Raw genomic sequence first — 13,704 nt, 5'->3', positions numbered from 1 at the left:
CTGATCTGACACAACAGCAAGAACAGAAAATCCTGTTCTGAACTGTTCTAGACACTGTCAATGAACAGCAAACTAGAACAGTTCAGAAAAAAGCTGTACTTTTCTGCCTAGAACAGTCCAGAACAGTGTCGTTGAACACAACTCATGTGTATGATTCCCATAAATGATTGTGATTTGTGATGTACTTACGGTTCTCGTAAACCTGGTGCAATTTTATAAAGACAATCTAAAAATGTCTCATCCAAACACCAAACGCTTGGCTTCAGCGGCTGGCTATTCACATTCAATATCCTAAAAAGAATGCATAGAATAACTGCGATAGCGGTGAGGAAAGCCGTCGACATTGTTGTTAGTGTCCGATAGAAGTGAACGCGATCGAAGAATGGAAATTCGCCGAGAAGCTGATTGAAACTTCGCTGACTTTGGATGTAATTGTCATAAAAGAAGGAGCACTGTATTAAATGCGGTGTGATCATACGTGAGAAAGATGAACACAATTTTATGCTTTAAATCGCAATTTACAACGCGATTAAATCAGAATACAAAAAAAAACAATAGAGAAAACCCTCGCTGTTTTTTTTTTTTGTTCGTCTCTCTGATATACAAAAAAAAAAAAGAATTTGCAAAACACGTATAGATTCGGGTTGGGCACAATACAGACTCGCGGAGTGAAAAAATTGAATGCCAAGCTAAAATCAAATTGGAATTTTGTATAGAATAAAAAAACTGCGGTTTTTTTTTCTGTCGGTCAAATTGGAAATATACAAAATTTGCAAATAAATATAAAAAAATATAGATTTTTTTTAAATTATTTGTTTTCTTGTGGCAGTAATTCGCGTCCGATTTTTTGTTATTTCTTCTTTTTTTGCTTGTGCACAAATCGAAAGTACTCACTCGTTTGACAAACGAGAAGAACGAAATTCTAGAGGAAAGCCGAGAAATTAGAAATGGAGTCTCTCTTGTTTTTTGGTTTTGTTTTTCTTTTTTTTATTCGTAGTTGGAGGAGGCAAAAATGGGTAAAAATGCATTTCAAGTGTCAAAATTGACAGAAAACCAAGTTTAAGTCGGTAACTTTATTTACTGTGGAAACTTGGTTTTAGTCATAAACAAAAAATACCAAGACTGGAAAATTTCGTACGTCTTTCCCCCCAAAACCCTTTTGTGTACAGTGCTGTCTGTGAATATATGTGAAAGCCACCACGTTGGTAAATGACGTTAACACGCACACATTTATAGATTCACGACATTCGCCACACATCGGACACGAACACAGCGATAGGTTCACGACATTCACCACACCTCGCAGCTTGTAGGCAAACGTCAGTTGACCGCCGAGTTTCCAGTCTTGGTATTTTTTGTTTATGGTTTTAGTGTTTTGTGGTTTGTGTCATTGGTTATTACTTTTGTGAATGAGTTTGCCGCTAGGGGGATTAGGGTATGTTACGATGAATTTTCCATAACTACAACCAATTGTACACTTTAAAGGCTTGGCCACACCGAAGGGTACATGCGGTAGCGGTACGGGTACTTGTATGAAAAAAATTCCAAACTGACACATCAACGTTCAGATGTGCCTTAAGGCTTGGCCACACCGGAGGGTATGCGGTAGCGGTACGGGTAGAGGTAACGGTACTTGTATGAAAAAAAATCCAAACTGACATATCAACGTTCAGATGTGGAATTTTTTTCATACAAATATCGTTACCGCTACCCGTACCTCTTCCGCATACCCTCCGGTGTGGCCAAGCCTTTATACTAGGGGTATTCACGTAAACGCGGAAAACCCGTAGAAACCGTAGAAACTGTAGAATTTTCTATCGGTAGAAATGAGCTGTCAAAATTTGTATGGGAAAAATATTCCGCAAATCATAGAATTTTATCTCACAAATTTGAAGCAGAAACCGTAGAAAAAAATCAGATAAACTTTGGGTGTGTTCAATCACCTATGGGATAGGCTATCTAGGATCCCCGTATCTGGAATATCTTTTTGAACGCGATTTATGTCTTATTATTCAGATAACCACAAATAAAATATGTTAATATTGAAAAGAGAATATTATTTTATTTGAGCAAATAACATTTTTTTTTATTGTTGCATAGTATTTGCAAAATAAGCTTGACTTATTTTTTTTAATTAAACAAGTTCAATTTGACGTTTAACAAACAGCTCTTTGTTTCCCTTGTTTACGCAATTATTTTCTGCTGGGGTGTTCATTTAAACCTTTTGCGGAATTTTCTATTTTTCTGCAAAGTAGAAAATTATCTCGTTACATGAATACCCTTACTATGTTTCCACCTACGCTAAATCCGAGATTTAGCTAAGTAGATTTAGAATAAATCTCGAGATTTAGAATAAATCTCGAGTTTTATTTTAAATTTACTGCGCTAAATCGCAGATTTGGGTCCAGCTACCCTAAATCTAAGATTTTCACCTACTTTCAATCCGAGATTTAGAATAAAACTCCAGATTTGTGCTAAATCTCGTATTTAGGGTAGGTGGAAACGTAGTATAATTCTAGTTTTTAAATCAAATTATTTCAATTAATTTTTCTCGAAATAATTAACTTCAAACTCAAAATTTGGGAAAAAAACACATTAAATACTATTTTTTCCAAGACTGTCATTTTAAATATGAAATAAAGCAATAAAATAAACTGCCTCAATCAATTTCTTATCAAATACTGAAAACCAGATGCTTCTATGCCCCTTGCAACCCCCATGCTTGGGCTCACTATTATAAGATTTGGGGTGCGAGTTTGGGTGTAGGCAAATTTTCTTCAGAATTTAAAATTTTTTTGAATTCAAAAGAAACTTTGTACATACATACCCAACCTCGACCCTACCCCAAATCCTATAGTGTGCCCAAGCAGGGGGTTGCTGGGGGGTAGCATACCCCCCTTTACCAGTCTCACTTTGATACGCCTTGGACTTCATACCTATACCAATTTTATTTATTTTTAAGAATTCGTTATCTTTCAAAATTAAAAAGTTTCTTCGAATCCAAAAGAAACTTTGTACATACCCAACCTTGACCCCACCCCAAATCCTATAGTGTGCCCAAGCAGGGGGGTTGCCCCCAATTTCAAAAATGGCCTAAGAGAAGCAACGAAGTTGTCTGAGTGAGACAGAGGACCCAAAAAGGAAGTTAAAATCCTGAGAACCCGCGAAGCGGGCCAGGCATGATACTTTTAAGTTAAAAAACTGTTAATATTGGTGAAAATAGTCAAGAAAATGAAAATCTGATAAAAGCTGCGTTCCTTTGGAAATATTTATATACTGCTAAGTACTTAAAGCTGCTTTGAACTACTTTTTCAGTATAGCAAAAGTAGTTCAAAGTAGTTTTAAGTACTAAGCAGTAGATAAATATTTCCAAAGGAACGCAGCTAAAGAGGTAATTTTCTTATTTTCAATTTTCTCGGAAACTATAAGGCAAGAAGCATATGGTTTTCAGTATGTGAAAAGAAATTGTTTGAGGCAGTTTATTTCATTGATTAATTTCATATTTAACTTCACAGTCTTGTTAAAAATAGTATTTAATAAGTTTGTTTTTTTAATTTTTTCCTTAAATTTTGACTAGGAAGTTGATTATTTCGAGGAAAATTAATTTAAATAATTTGATTTCAAAACTAGAAGTGTACAATTCTGGCTTTTGAAAAAGGTATCATTCATAACTGTAAGTGTTGCCGTTGTTTTTTAATAATTTTTTTTTTGTATTTTACGTCATATTTTAGAAAATTGCCCCTCCCACCTAAACAGGGGGAGATAGACCCCCCTTCCATTGTAAAAAATGATTGTATTGAACTCCTCTTCAAAATACCGTTATCAATTCTTGTCGCCTAAGTTATCGTACTCGTGCCATAATTTTTTGAAATAAAGTTTTAAAATAAAGTTGGTATCAACTTTTTCAAAAAAATTTTGTTTATCAAAAAATTAATTTTTTCGTAGTTTTATTTTTGGCTTATATTAATCCGCCATTGGTGACTCAAATTTGACTTTGATCAATACTCCATCATCGTAATGTCTAATTTTTTCAACTTTCTCTACGAATGCATAATTTCATATAAATACCTATTTCGCAAGTAAAAAAGTCGGCTCCTAATACCCGACACACTGTTAGTATAGATACCATGGTATAAATGTATACAGCTTGTATGTCAGAGAATACAGTGCTAGTATAAGGCGGAGCCAAAAATCGCCAATTTCAAAAATTGTTCATAAAAACTCATAATTTTTTTCCAACTTTAAATTAACTTAGATATACATATGATAACATAAACAAAAAAATAAAAAAAAATAATAAAAAAGAAATAATATTCGGTATTAAATTTATCAAACGTTCAGAATAATAATGGGTCAAGTCCATTTCAAATTGTACATTATTCTGAACTTTGAGAAGCTTTTTCTCGGAAACTAAAAGAACTTTTGAAATAAATGTTTCACAGATCGATAGCTCTATATCTAAAAAATGTCTTTCTTTTATTTTATTTGACATAAAATGAAACCCTTAATTTAAACTTAATTTTAAAGACCTTAAAACATCCAACCTAAAGAGAAGTGGACTTGACCCATTATAATTCTGAACGCCTCATATATGAATGAAAATGGAAGTAGGTACATACAATTGCGCTTTTCAGCAAGACGTCAGATTCTACTTCGAAGAAGTTTAGTTCTACTTCGAAGACTTTTAGGCGTGATCATAATAATCAAGTTCTTTTGTTATAAAAGTTTTTAATTTTGAAGGAGCCAAAAATCGCCAAATTGAAAAGTTAAGGAGCCAAATTTTGATAAATCGGAAATCAGAATTTGAAGGAGCCGGTTTGGCTATAAATAGCCGGTCCTGGCAATACTGGTCCCAAGTATAAGATTATGATAAATGATATCAGAGAAGGATTGTCTAACAAAAAGACTAATTTTGTTTGGTTCAAATAAAATACCTGGATTTATGAGCAAAACCTTTTAACCTTTTGAATGATGTATAATATTTCCATGTGGTTTGATAAAAAAAACTAGTTTTCATAAGCTCAAGAATTTCAAAAATACTGAAATTCTTCCAGATTCGCACGCCAAGTTAATTGAGGTCCCCTTCGACTTGCGTGCATTTTTCCTTAGACGAGGTCTTCCTCTACTGCGCGGTCCCTTTTGGTTGGAGGCGATAACTTTCTAACTTTCCGGGCCGTATCATTGATTTTCATGTGCTGCATATGACTCCTATCTCTCAGTCCCTGCACACTTACTCGTTTGACTAGATTAGTGTCTTTTAATAACCCAAACAGTTCGATGTTGTATCTTCTCCAATGACTATCAATCCAGACAGTACCAAAAAACGCCCCAAGAATTTTTGGTTCGAAACAATCTAAAGAGTACATCCGACTTCGTCAACCTCTCCGCCATATTGAAGGACTGTGATGATAAGATTCTTCTATAGGAACACTTGAGCTGCCTTCTCTTACCAAAGTAGCAGCTGTTGGCAAGAATAATTTTTCAATTGTTTTCTATATTAATAGAGGAGTCTACAATTTCGAAATTATGGCTGTGAATGGAAGCGTTTTGTCCAATTCGTCGGTATTGAGTTCCTTTTTTTTACAACAGTATATACTTGGTTTTGCCTTCATTGACCTTTGAACCCATTTTTTTCATTTCCGCTTCAATACTTTCAAAAGAACTGTTGACATCACGCTGTGTGTTCTACTTCCGTTATATTGTCCCACCATATTCCGCCTTCATTTCCACCCAAAAGCATTCGCGTTTTAAAATAAAAGTATCATATCCGCAGCTGTCTAAATTTACCTATTTGCTGTTTGCCAAAAAAAAGTTCTGCCACCCTTAAGCTTAAATTAACAACAAATCAAAAGAATTTCTTAACCTCGTATAGGCTTAAAGAATCGTTTTCTTTATTTGGATTAATTGATGTTTAATTTTTCTACAGTTTTGCAGAAAAACTAAACACCTCGAACGCCAGCTTCTTATTTTTCTTCAAATTTTTAAATAATTATCAACATTTATTTAGATGCAAATTGTATCTAACCGACAACCAAGATATTATCCTCTGGGAAATCATGAATTGGTACTTCCAAATTAAGTGGAGCTGGTCCCTTACGAATACGACCAGAAGCATCGTAATGAGAACCATGGCATGGGCAATAATAGCCACCAAAGTCACCAGCATTGGCAATTGGTACACAACCCAAATGTGTGCATACACCAATAACAACAAGCCATTCTGGGCGTGTTACACGTTGCTAAGAAAATAAATAAAAATCATTAAAAATAAGAGTTTCAAGTTGATATAGAAAACTACTTCCTACATCATCTGATTGAGGATCACGGAGTTCAGCTAAAGAAACACCACGCTCCGCGGAAATCTCGCTAGCTGTACGATGGCGAATGAACAAGGGTTTACCTCTCCATTTGAATGTCACTGACTTGCCCTCGGGGATGTCCGACAACTTAACTTCAATCTTGGCCATGGCCAAGACATCAGCCGATGCACTCATCGAGCTGACAAAATGTGTGACCAATGCCTTGGCTCCATAAGCAGCACCAACTGCTCCCGAACCCACAAGCATATAAGTGAATGCCTTGCGACTTTCGGAGCTATCATCCTTCCTGTCAACCCTCTTGACTCCATCTCGGCGGTAGGGCGAGAAATCTGGAACTTGCAAGTCAGTGTGGGCGCATCGAACTTGACTTACAGCTGGAAAATGAAAATTTTCATAATTGTTGCAAAAATTACGATCTAAACCTTGAATGACAGTTCAAAAGATAACCTCAAAAAAAATTACATAATGCCAGTAGAATGGTAGTTTTTTTGCGAGACAAAAATTTACTTTCATTATGCAACTTTTTAATGGAAATCTTATAAAAATTAATTAATATTCACTTTGTAATCCAGTTTGAGCTACAATTGTGGCCAAAGGAGCGTTTTTGTTCAGAGCACTGCTCACAACTACAGATTTTTTTTCAGTAGTTGATAGGACAGTTGGCTTTAAGCTGTTGGAAACTGCTTGAGTGGATGCTCGCAGGTATGCTCTAGATGCAGCGTTAATCATTTTGGAAATTTAATTAATACTTCAAATTGTTAACTTTAATTTAGAGACGAAAATGAAGAGCGAAATCCCACTCTTTTGATGGTCAGGTAAGGATATTTTTTTTTTTTTGCTATCGTCCGAGCAAGGGAAAATGACAACAGACGTCGTTCTTGTTAAAATCGATTGACGTTTTGTGAAAAAAACATGGCTGTCTGGAATACGATATTACGATATTAGAAGTTTGTTTAGACGTGTTGGAAATATATTTGGAATAAATGTGTGACATTTTTATGTTCTGACAATTTCACAGTCAACAAAAGTGCCTGGCTACACAGTGATTTTTCAATCGATTGAAAAATCACATGCGGTGGCTACACACTGTTGTGCCCAATCACGTTCCACACTTTTACATTTTTTAGGAACAAACGTCAGAAAGATGAAAAATTTAGCAATGGAACTGTACTACCCTCAGGGCCAGTTGTACAAACTTTTATCTTCTGAATTCGGTTTTAAAATTGATTTTTATCAATGGTTCTAGGTCCATATAGGTTGAAATAGCAAAATGCATCCTTGAACCAAAGTTGATCCACTGCTAATCCGCCGTAATCGGCGGGTTAAATTCCTGATCCGAGGCTGAATTACGTTTGTACAACTGGCCCTCAGAAAATTCATTTCCCTTCGTAAGCATTTTCCCCGCTTCACTCCTCATCCCTCTTGCCTACAAACTAACTGCTTAGGCGATTGAAAACTCAACGTGTAGCCACCCGACAAACAATTTTGGTTCTATAAAGCTTTACAGATGCAATTGTTGATTCTGTAAAGCATTATAGAAGCAAAATTGTTAGTAGGGCAGGCACAAAGGCGTTTTTCTTTTTAAAGCCTGGTTCGCTGTTCGAGCTAAATTTTAGCCAAGATAAAATTCCCATACAAATTATCGATAATTTGTATGGGATGCATTTTAGCTCGGATAACATTTTTCGATAATTTGTATGGCGGGAGCTAAAATTTATCTCGAACAGCGTACCAGGCCTTAGCCGCTCGCGGGAAACTAGTTCAGCTGAGCTGTTAAAAAAGAACTGTGTTACTTTTTTAGCTCAGGGAGCCCTGAGCGCCAAAATTATATTTTAGCTCTGAACTCGATCAAAGCTAGCTTGTTGAGCTCGGTAAAAATTAAATGAGCAGATCTAGCGAGCGCGGTTAACTTCAGTAAAATTTGTAGAATGAGATAAAAAAAAAATTTAATGACGGAACATTTCTTGAAAAAAAAAAACAATTTTATATACAAAGTTGGCATTTTTGAAAATTAAAAAAAAAAATGATAGTGACACTTCAGTGCTTAATTGTAGTTCATAAACTGTTCAAGGCGCTCAGTTCAGAGCGAGTCCTATTCGCTCAGGCCCCGCTCTGTGCTCTGCTTCGGACTAAAAAAGAAAAACGCCTATAATTATGACCCAAAACCGTGGACGTAGTTTAATTTCCAATATTTGCCCCTGAGAGCCAATTTGACCCCTATTCTCCCCCACAGTCACAACTTATGATAATCACAAAAATTCAAAAAGTTGTGATCTCCATGCAGCAGATCACAACTCACAAGTCACAACAACTTAACGAAGAATTGTGACTCTCACAAGATGAGGCTGTGGAGGAGAATCGAGATATTATATTCATTGGAGGTGGTAGTTTACTACTAGTAGATGTTTTGGTTAATCTAGTACTATCATCTACTCATGCTCTTCTTCCCGAATAGATACGATTTGTATTGAATTCGTTGAAAGTGCGTTCCATTGAAAATCGCTAGTAAACTACATGTTCACATTGGAATCACCCTTCATTTTTTTTTTTGAAGTTTCTGATATATTGCTTTTCTTCTCGAATTTCAAGTTACTTCTTTTCAGGCGTTTCTATCAGAGTGAAAATTTACTTTTATTTATATCGTATACATTTTTTGTCGAATAATTTTTTTTTTCCAAAATGGCAAGCCTCCGTAAAAGAATGGACTTGCCATTTGCCAGTATTAGACAAGCATGGTATAAAAAGACAAGGTATGATCATTAGAGCCACCATCTTACAAAATGGGGTAATAAGGTTTTGACGTTTGGCATTTGGCAAAGTCAAAAGCAACAACAATTTCCAAGAAAAATTTGTTTACAACAACAATTTCAATGGGCTGGGCTGTCAAAACCTTAAGTAGCCATAAGTTTTGACAGTTCTCGATACTGAGTTTTTTCTAATGATCATACCTTCTCTTTTTATACCATGTTAGACAAGAGCACTTGATAAGAAATGGGATATAGCGTTGTTCTGCTGTAAACACACAGTGCAGAAAATATGTCATGTCATAGTGTAAATTAACAATTAAGGTTTCAAGCTTTGATGGAATCTAATATCGTATGCTTATAAATTAGTCTACCTTATCGACTTGTAGACATAGGTTCAGAACTTTGCTATATATTTTTGTAAACAATATTTCCGTATCCGTCAGAATCAGTACATGAAAAGTACTCAAAAGTTTTTGAATTAAATAAGGTTCAGGGTTTTTTAACAGTATGGACAGTGTGCATTGACCTTCGGGGGTTTGAATTATACATTATATTATTTAAGAAGATGATTAATACCTTATTCTTATTATCTGCAACTATCGTTTTTAATTCATTAGTTTTGTTTACGTCTATAAGTTCAGAAAATTAAAATCTAGCACACAGCCCAACAATAGAAATTTCCTTTTTTTTTCTTCCGGCTATGAGCTGAGAAAAATTATACTCTTTCTAAATGACTAGACCAAATTCTATACAAAATTTTGCACAGGGGTGTTTGAGTAAAAGAGATTTTAAAGTTTTCAAAACATTTGGAAAACCCCTTATCAAGGGGCACGGTAGTGCCCAGCCAAGTTCTCTAGCAACTTCGGCACTACACCCTTATTTACAGGAAACAACTCAGGCCATTTTCGACCCCCCTCTAACTTCCATACCAAAGATGCTAGAAATTTCAATTTTTCAAATAGCTTTAAAAATCGGTAATTTAAAGATACATTTTCAAGAGAACAATCAACATTTTGTGTACAAATTTAAAGCCAAGCTTTAGAACTTGGTACACTTTTACATTTCAGTACTTTTTGTGCTAGCATAACTTCAACATATTAGAACTTGGCTCTTTTTTTAACAGTAATGTTTTTGTTGTGATATTGATTTACCTAAGTAAAATACAGTCAAAACTGGATATAAAGAACTCTATGGGACTCGAGAATTTGTTCGTTAACCGATTGCTACTTTTTGAATGAGCCTCTTTTGGGACTTAAAAATTAGTTCGGAATAAGCGATACTTTGTTATAAGTTATGTCAATATAACCCATTTTTACTGTACTGCCCATAATCTCGTAAAGGCCCTAACTACAAAATTTTCGATTTTGATATTTTTGCATATTTGGAGTTAGGGCAATGTCTCTGATTTATCCACATTTTTTTGTTTTTAGGCTAGGTCTTCAAATACGTCAGAAAATTCAAAATGTACTTTATATATCTGAATTTTTCATTTTTATATGCAAATTGCGATATTAGATTTCCTGTTTCCCTCTATAACTCAGAAGCAAGAAAAATGTAGTTAGGGCCTTTACGAGTTTATGGGCAGTGCAGTGTAGGTATTTCAATTTTTGCTTTTGAAATCTTTGCCTACTTTTTATCAAGTCATTGTTGTATGGACCATTTTTTTTCACTGACTTTGCTGCTTATTTCAAAAATTGTTACTGACAAAAAAGTTGCGTTTTCAATAAAACTGGCTCTCGACACTCGACCATAATTATACTTGGGATATTCATTAGGTCATATCGGAACATCTGAACAACCAGATTTTGTTTCCGTATTTTTATATCATTACCTAATAAAACCGATTTTTTAAAAGTTCTAATAGGTAGGTATGTATACTGAAGAAAAAGTTTAGAAAAATTAAAATATGAAAATTAATGCTTTAAGGTTAGGTGCGATTATCTACACAGTTTTACTTTTACACCTTTGGTTATTTAAAAATCCCATGTGAAATAAGTGAGTGAGTAATTAAATGCTTTAAACATTAATTTTAATTCTGTCCAAATCGACCCTTAAAAATGTCCTTCATTCTCATCATAAGCCACTTTCACTTTTGCAAGCTAACTGATAAGGAAGTATTCAGGTATAAATATATATCTATCTTAGCATGTATATAAGATACACGAAATGCTTTTATATACAAATAATTATATAGTTTTCTTTATCACCCCCTGAGCGCAATTCCTGCAGCTTTTGTTGTTGTTGTAGGGTGGCAATAAACACGATGACAACGCATTGTGTGTTGGTCCTTACACACTTTTTGTTTGTGCGTTTCGAGAAATATTTAGGGTTACATAATTGGAACATGAAGAATTTTGGAAACAGTATTATTATGATTATATATCGATTTCTGGATTTATATTAAATTTTATTTTATTTTGTTACTATTCCTGTGTGCGTGTAATTAATTTGCCAGACAATGATACTCTGGAAAGGTTTGTCAATTCCTGACAAGATCGCCATCTCGTCCATTTTTATAACATACTCAAAAAACGTTATTTAACAATTATTTAAAACAAATTTTTGATTTAACATTAAAGTCAAATAAATATAAGCAAATTCATGTGTCATCAAAGGGTGGTTAAGCTTTTCCTTAGGATTTGGTAATAAGGGTGTGAGTCTAAAGTTTGGCATGTGCAAGTAAATGCGCATGTTTCACTCTGCAATATTATGCTGCTGCTGGGCATCATGCAACTTTCTAATCATCCTGTCCTGTCAAATGTGTGCGTTAGCATGTGCGTGCATATCTATTATATAAAGCAAGCTTTATCATTAGTCACAAAAAAAAAGAAGAAGGAAGAGTTTCATATAAAACGCAGGCAAGCATAAAATGACAAAATTGAACAAGGAGTTCGGAATTTGGGTGAAATTCTTTTATAAGAATGGAAAAGCAGAAGACAAAAAAATGCGTTCGAATAAATTTGATGTGTAAGAATGCAGTTCAATAGTTCAAAATTTTAATTGGCGTTTAGAATTTATGCAAATAAAAATATATGTAAATCAATATATTTTTAATCTTTTTATAGTAATTTTTCTTATCAAATAAAATCTTTTTTAAAACATGCTTTTTTTAAACGGTAAAACTTTTTTACTGTTTTTGAACCTCTCCTAAGAATTTATAATGGTTTTGAGTGAAATATGACCAATTGGGAGAGGGTTAAAGAACCGAATTCATTCATAGTTTGATTTTAACTTTTTTTTAACCTTTTTCATATAAATTGAATGTTTGTTGTTAGCTAAGAAAATCTTTGTTTGTTATATACATACATATATCAACTTAAGTTGAGAAACTTAAACTCGAAAAAGAGCTGTAAAATCGGTTCGACATTGGGTTTTCAAAAATACTTAGATACCTACCTTATAAAAAATTACAGTGTTTTTGGTTAAAATAGGGAAACATTCAGATATTTAGGAAACTTTTGTAAAAATTTGTTAAGTCTATCAATTACAAAAACTTACCAAATTAAAAAGTGTACCATTATAATTGGATCATTTTCGTTTTAAAATTAAGTTAATACAAATAATTTTTATTATTACAAGAGGAGATTTCGATAATTGAAATTTGCAAAGAAAAATTATTTTTGAAAATAGACGATAATTTGTTTCGTCAAGGGTGGGAGCTGGGAGAGAGTGCTAAAACACTAGCTTAAATTGACTATAAAAAACAACTCTCCTTCGATGAAGTTTCAAAGCCTTTATCAATTATCACTACACAACTCTTCCAAAGAAAGGTACACGTAAATCTTAGTTTTTTTATGTGATTAAGTTTCTGATCTTAAAAGAAAACATTACAACGTAGCTGACCTGGTAGAGTGATTGGCTGTGAACCTGCAGATACCAAGTTCATATCCGGGATAGGTACGGAGCATGTGACATTTCAAAAATTATTTACTGTGCAAAATATTATTTTTTCCAGAATTTCGATAAATCTTATATTAAATAGCTATACTTACAAGCTTTTCCAAGCTTATTGTCAGAACTCACAGTTTCGATACACCTTATAACTGCATTGTCCAATAATGTTACCAAAGCTTTACATTCAGGCCGATATTCATCAAGCATTTAATACTTAGTAGTGCTCTTAACTGTTTTGTGAGTTTTTCAGAGTAACTTAGGAATGGTCTATATGGGTCACTAAAAGTCACCTAAGGTTACCTACCTAAAATTTGGACTTCTGTTAATTTTTTTTCCCATGAAGATTTTTAATAATTTCCTAAAATAAAACATTCACTATTCAATAATTTTGATAAAAAACGAATTTCTTGCAGTATATAATATTTTATACAGTAGGTATGTCTAAAATGGTCAAAACTTAAAATTGTGAAAGACCATTATGTGTGCGCTCAGAATTTTGTGAAATTTTCATTTTGAATCATAATGATTTTTTATAAATATTAGTTTTTATAAAGTTTTGAAAAACATCATATTTTGAACCATTTATTTGCTAAATTCCACTTTTTTTTGTTAATCATTTCATTATTGTTTACTATAAAAAAAAAACTTTCTTATTTCTTTCACCATTCAGTTAAAGTTAATTTATGTTTTATTATTGTTTAGTGCCTATAGAAGGAAATTTAAATTATTCATCGTATTGAAAT

The 13,704-nt window shown here is 33.6% G+C and overlaps 2 protein-coding genes across 2 annotated transcripts in view; both read right to left on the bottom strand.

The window, feature by feature from the left end:
* Positions 1-911, bottom strand: part of LOC129916779 (abhydrolase domain-containing protein 2) — a 36,874-nt gene extending 35,963 nt beyond the window's left edge. Inside the window, exon 1 of the mRNA XM_055996915.1 lies at positions 190-911. Within this exon, the coding sequence (XP_055852890.1) occupies positions 190-476 (287 nt within the window). The 5' untranslated portion in view covers positions 477-911. The remainder of the gene's footprint in view (positions 1-189) is intronic.
* Positions 912-5,966: 5,055 nt separating this feature from the next.
* LOC129921260 (cytochrome b-c1 complex subunit Rieske, mitochondrial) lies at positions 5,967-7,203 on the bottom strand. Its single transcript, XM_056003003.1, has 3 exons — positions 6,881-7,203; positions 6,306-6,694; positions 5,967-6,239 (listed from the first exon to the last, which is right to left on the bottom strand). The coding sequence occupies exons 1-3, from the start codon at positions 7,047-7,049 to the stop codon at positions 6,021-6,023; spliced, it is 777 nt and encodes a 258-aa protein (XP_055858978.1). The 5' UTR covers positions 7,050-7,203; the 3' UTR covers positions 5,967-6,020.
* Positions 7,204-13,704: the final 6,501 nt, after the last annotated feature.

The sequence above is a fragment of the Episyrphus balteatus genome, chromosome 1 (assembly GCF_945859705.1).
Source record: "Episyrphus balteatus chromosome 1, idEpiBalt1.1, whole genome shotgun sequence".
Classification (NCBI taxonomy): Eukaryota; Metazoa; Arthropoda; class Insecta; order Diptera; family Syrphidae; genus Episyrphus; species Episyrphus balteatus.
The sequence above is the reverse complement of the archived record's forward strand: the minus strand, read 5'-3'. Positions and strand labels throughout refer to the sequence as shown.